The following is a 5857-nucleotide window of genomic DNA, read 5'->3' as shown; positions in this document are numbered from 1 at the left end:
CTGGCAGCGGGGCGGGCGCCGGCTGTGCCACGCGTCGCCCGGGGAATCGCCCTTCCCTTACGCCCCACGTAAGCCGGGGTGCCCTGCCCCAGCAGGATGCGTCCCGATAAGCCTCCCCGGGGACGTTTGTGTTTGGGGTGTTGCTGTGTCCTACCGGGATGTCACCCTGAGAAGGTCCCCATCCCCAGGGAGTCCCTCTCCCAAGGGGTTCCCCATCCCGAGGGGATCCCAGTCCCAGGAAATAAATGGGAGCTGTGCCTGCGGGAATAATAATAAACACCGGGAATAACATCAGAAAGAGCTCAGGCAGGATGGGAAGGAGGAAAACTTTGCGGCTCCTCCCAGGGCTGCCAGGGGTGGCCGGACCCCTGTGCCAGGGACCCCCCATCCCTGCTCTGTTCCCGCTCTTGGGGCTGCTGGGACCCCCCAGCTCTGCCCAGGCGGGTGCCAGGCAGCGGGTGGGGGTGCACTGGGGGGTGCAGGAAGCCGGAGAAGGGGGAGGGGAGGTGGGGAGGAAGGGGAGCGAAGGGGCCCCCGGAGCTGATGCAGAGGGCAGATAACCCCTCCGGAAAGGGAAGGGGACCGCATGGGGGGGTCACTGCCACCCTGGCAGGCAGGGCCTGCCTGTGGGGGGGAAGCAGCAGCCAGGGGAGTGGGAGCTCAGCTTCGCACCAAGCCCAAAACCCACCGGTCCTCAGATCCAGCCCAGGGCAGAGCGGCAAGGCGGCAGTGATTGACAGCTGTCAGTCACCACGAGCCAGGCAGCATCGCCCTCAGGGCTCTCCCCCCAAATACGCGAGACATTTTTCTCCTTCCCAAGGGAAAACGGAAGGGAGGATGGGGACAGAGAAGGGGACGCTGCCTGCACGTCTCCAGAGCCCCCAGTGTTGTGACACAGGGGTGTCCTTCCACTCCAGCAGTGTTGCCAAACCGGCCACAGCCTCCATTCCACACTGGCAGTGTCCTCAAACTGGTCTGAGCATCCCTCCAGCAGTGTCCCCAGACTGGTCTGAGCATCCTTCCACTTCGCAATGTCCCCAAACCGGTCCAAGCATCCCTTCCCCTTATCAATGTCCCCAAACCAGCATCCCTTCACCCCATCGGTGTCCCCAAACTGTCCTGAGCATCTCTCCACCCTGCAGTGTCCCCAGACAGAGGCTGAACTGAGGGCAGGGACCTGCGGGTACGTGGGCAGCACCCAGCAGGGACATAGTCCCCTCTGATGTCCCCAATCCAGGACAGGTGCCACCATCCCTGCAGGGACCATCCTCAGCCTGATGCCAAACATCCCGCCGCCTTCGGCGCCAGCATGTGGCTTTGCCAGACATAAGCCAGGCAGGGGGGGTTCAGGACCTTAGGGGACACCCTGAATTGGGGGGGGAGGGGGGGAAGACACTACCGCCCCGAACCCCAACTTCTCCCCATCCCCCAGCAATCTAACACCAACACAACTATCTGCTGCTCAGCCCAGCTCCCGGCGATAAAGAGAAATAGCTGGAATAATTTTTCCCACCCACACATACCAGGGCGGAGGGGAAGGGGGAGCGATGGGGCAGATGCGGCGCGGTGCCGGCCATCCGGCCGAGCCATCCCTCCTCACTGTGCCCTGCTCACCCCGATAATAAACCTTGAGGTTTGCAGACAAACTCCGGGCAGCTGGAGATTATTCAGGCAGGAGTCACGGCGCAGATAAACACAACCGAAGGCGAGCGGGAGGCAGGGGGGAAGGGGAACGGGGGGGGGAAAGAGAAAAAAAAAAAAAAAAAAAAAAAAGAGTTTGCAGTTTTAATTAGATGCATCAAAAAAATAAGACGCTCCTCTGCCCCATCCCAATACCCTGCACGCAGGACTGGTGGTGAGGATGGATTTGGGGTTCATGGCCGGTCCCAGGAGAGGTGGACCTGTGCCATGCTCTGTAATTAACCCAGAGCCATCATTACTACTCGGGAGCAATTAAATAAACCCCGAACAGACGAGTCGGCAGCTGCGGGGTAGGGGCTCAGCAAGGTGGAAATCGTGGTGGGGACCCAAATAGCAAAGCCGATGTAGGAAAGGGGGTGAGGAATCCCCTGGGAGCAACCGCTGCTCTTTCGAGGAGGGTGGTGGGACACGTCGAGGGGGACAAGGCAAAAGCCACCCCGGGTTTGGCCCCATCTGCTCCGTCCCTTCCCTACTGGGGAACCCACAGGGACAAAAGCAAAAAGCTTCATCCCACTTTGCAGAAAGGCAAGCGCCGTCTGGGCTTCCCAGGGGCTGCAGCCTGCTGGCAGTTCCCGGTGAGGATTCTCCAGTGTCTCGTAATGCAGTTGAGCAGCCTGTCCCTCAGCGGGGCTCTGTTCTCCTCCATTCCCCTGTCCCAACACCGCGTTCACTAAATTTGTCAGAGCTTTTCACCTTATCCCTCTAGGAAAATTGGCCCAGCGTGGTCAGGTTGGCTGGGCAGTGACGGGATGCGAGGGGACAGCCCCGGGTGCTCCCGAAAGTCTCTGCTACCGGCTCTGCTCCAGAGCAAATAAAAACAAGTGGGAAAGATGGAAACCTGGGGCATGGCAGAGAGCTGCTGGTGGGGCTGTTGGGAAGGGTTTGGGGGAATCTGGGGAGGACGGACATCCCCTCTCGAGCCCCACCAGAGGATGAAGTGGCTGGCGTGAAGCATGGCCACGTTCCATCCCGGGAACCCGTCGGGAAGCAGAACCGAGTCGGGATGACCGAACACCCCCACCGAAAGGACTGCACATCCCTACAGGCTCCCAAGATGAGGATTACAGCCTCCAGCTCCCGGGGATTTGCCTATCAGCGGGACGAGCAGCAGCCCCCTCCAGTGAACAAGGTCATTTCAAAGATAAAACAAAATACTCCTTCTTCCTCGCCGGCACGCCGGGCCAAGGAGCCCCACGGCGAGGTCCCGGCACGCCACGTCCCCGCGCCACCCAGCCTCCCACTGCACCCAGCGGGCAGCAGTTTTGGAGACCCAGAGGGCAAAGCCATAGGGAGTGTGACCCAGTAACCCCCCAAAAAAGGGCCAGGGGAAGGCAAGACCCCACATATATGAACAAAGGCGCACGGAGCAGCCTGCTTGCCCCCCCCGCCCCCCGCTGCTGCGCTGCATCTTCGCGGCTGCCATTGCTGACATACGGCGGATCCTGCCAGATAAAAAAGAGAATTCAGGCTGCTCAGAGTTTCCCTTTTCGCCAGCTCCATCCCTGATAAGTGCAGAGCCTGCAGAGCGCCTGATAGACGGGCTATCGCGGCGGTTGGTGCGAAAGGAACACCCTATCGCTGCAGCATCGCCGGACCGCCATCAACTCCCAGCCACACAGAAATTAATACCACTCCAATTACCAGAATAGAGATGGGCTGGGAGAAGGCGATAATAAAATCTCTTTTACATAAAGAATGCAAATAACCCGGCTCCGGCGAGGGAAGGGAGGAAGGGGAGGCATGGCCAGAGACGAGGCTTTTGGGGGAGCCCGTGGTCGACGGCGCTGTCGGGATATGGGGCTGCGCGGTGCCGTGACCCCCAGGGTGTGGGGACACCCACGGCTTTCGCCTCGCAGCCCCCTACCGCCGAGGAGCCTGGGGCGGCCTCGCAGCTCCTTCCTGCCCGGCACGCAGGAAGGGCTGGGATATCAGCGGGGCCAGCGAGCGCTTCCCCTCGGATGGGGCGGGAAAGGGGGAGCGGGGCCATGGCTCCCCAGCGGGCCGTGGGGATTTCGGCAGCTGCAGGAGCACGTGCGCTGGCAGTCGGCATTTCCCAGGGCTTCTCCATCGCCCAGCCCACACGGGAGGCTGGTGGCCTCGGGGACACACCGGGGAACCCCCCCTCACCCCATCGCATCCATCACTGACGGGCGATCGCTGGTCCTGCATCAGGGTCACCCCTTCCCATCATGCGCTGCTCCACAGGGCTGCTCCGAAACCAGATCCACCAGCATTTCACAGCCGGAAGGTCCCCTGGGAGGAGCGGGATGTGGGCAGGGGGCTGCCAGCATGAACGCAGCCCGAAATGCGGCACATCCACCCTTGGGGGGGGTCTCAGCTTCCCCCGGTCCCATCCTCATCCGCCCGCTGGGTGCCGTCCCCGGCGGACAGGCACCCGCAAACCCAATCTGCGCAGCGGAGCCCCGACAGTAACCCCATCGGTGGGTTGGTTTGGAGATAGCGGGGCGATAGGGCGCGGGGTACCCACACGGCATGCCTGGCCTCGCCGGGCTCCCAGGGCGCCAGCGGCCCCGGCGCGGAGATGCTGAGAGGGAGATAGACGGCTGTATTCGCTCCTTGGGGTTTTGATAACCATCACGAAACCGCTCGAGCGTCGCTCTTGTGGTTGCCAGGATGTTTGCAAAGTGCCCTCGCGAGCGTGGGGCAATGCAGGACGGGGTCGGAACCTTCCCTGTGCCAGGGAGTACGATGCCAGCCACGGTGCTGGCATCCCTGCCGCTCCCGGCTCGGTTTTTACCGTCCCAAAAGCGGCTTGGGGACGTGGGGGACCGCAACCATCATCTCATACCTCCTCTCCCAGCAGAAGCGCAGGTATTTGCAGCCTGCCCAGCTCCCAGTCCTCCTCGTACTGGTTTTCGCAAGAGAAGGCGAATACTGGGGGGCTGCCCCAGCCCACGGTCCAGCCAGGAAGCCGGGATGGAGCGGGATGACTGGCCGCACACTGGGGACTAACCTGGCCCATTCCAGGCATCCATCTCCTGTGGGTTTTCTCCGGGATCTGGCTTCTCCAATTCCTTCGGACTCTCTGGGGCATCTCTGGACTCTGCAGCAGGAGAGGGAAGGCAGCAGGTCACTGGTGGGGAATTTCAGAGGCAGCATCCCGTGGGGGTCAGGACCACCCTGGGGCCAGGATGCGTGTGGGTTCACCCTCAAGGATGCGATGTGCATGGGGGGGTTCCCTCTCAAAATCCCTGTGTCCAACCCCCCCCCATCGCCCAGTCGTGGGGTCCCCTGCACCCCATGGGACGACCCTTAAGGACAGCCAAGCCCACCCATCCACCAGGGATTTCCCGAGACTCCCCTGGGTGGGCACCCACTTCCCACCCCCCCCCGAAAAACCTCCACATCTCTCCCATCCCACCGTGGGCCCCACGTCACCCGGTTCAGCCCCACTCCCGTCACGGCTCTATTTGTGGCGTATTCATAGCAACTTGATAACAATTATTTTCTCCATTAACTGCTGCTGGAGATGCAGCTGATAAAGCCTATCTGCATATGACAGTGTGGAAGATTAGCGCCCAAAGTACATGTTTGCCTTGGCGTCCCGGGCGGATAACCAGCACGGAGCCCAATCGATCGGCGCCAGAGCGAACACCCAGAGGTGACGTCACCGGCATTGGAGATTATTAATACAGGTGATAAGCGGAATGATTAACATCAAATAAATCAATCACCGGGTATAAAAGTCCTATTATTTTTGGCTATAAATCAAAGTGCCTGGCATATCGATTTTTATCCATCGCGCTGAAAGCTTTAGTGGCCGTTATTGCTGCTCGGCGTTATCTCTGCTATCACCTTTTTATCGAGGCAGGCTAGTGCCAGGTGCAGCTCCGCGCCCGGGCTCCCAGCTCCCTCGCCCCCAGCCCGGCTCCCCCATCAGATAAGAGCCGCTCGCTTCTCCCAGCCGCTGAGCAAAGTTTGCCGGCGAGCCCGCGCCCTGCCCCGGCTATCGGGGTGCCGGCGTGGATCCCTCCTCTCTCCTGCTGCATCGACGGCTCGGCTCCCGCGGTTTCGGGGAGGGGGGGATGCGTTGCTCCCCCAGTTGGATGAAGGCGGCAAGCGCTCGCCGGGGACCGGCCGGCTTCATTAGCCGGCGCAGCCTTGCCCTGGCGCGGGTATCTCGAAGGGCACTGCA

The 5857-nt window shown here is 61.4% G+C and overlaps 1 protein-coding gene across 1 annotated transcript in view; it reads right to left on the bottom strand.

Moving 5' to 3' along the window:
- The window catches only part of ZFPM1 (zinc finger protein, FOG family member 1), a 40218-nt gene that overhangs the window by 13199 nt on the left and 21162 nt on the right, over positions 1 to 5857 (bottom strand). Inside the window, exons 3-4 of the mRNA XM_009890047.1 lie at positions 5062 to 5069; positions 4676 to 4763 (exon numbers count right to left, since the gene is read on the bottom strand). Of these exons, the coding sequence (XP_009888349.1) occupies positions 4676 to 4763; positions 5062 to 5069 (96 nt within the window). The remainder of the gene's footprint in view (positions 1 to 4675; positions 4764 to 5061; positions 5070 to 5857) is intronic.

Source organism: Charadrius vociferus, unplaced genomic scaffold (genome assembly GCF_000708025.1).
Source record: "Charadrius vociferus isolate BGI_N301 unplaced genomic scaffold, ASM70802v2 scaffold1028, whole genome shotgun sequence".
Taxonomy (NCBI): Eukaryota; Metazoa; Chordata; class Aves; order Charadriiformes; family Charadriidae; genus Charadrius; species Charadrius vociferus.
Note: the sequence above shows the minus strand (reverse complement) of the source record. Positions and strands in the feature narration are given on the sequence as shown.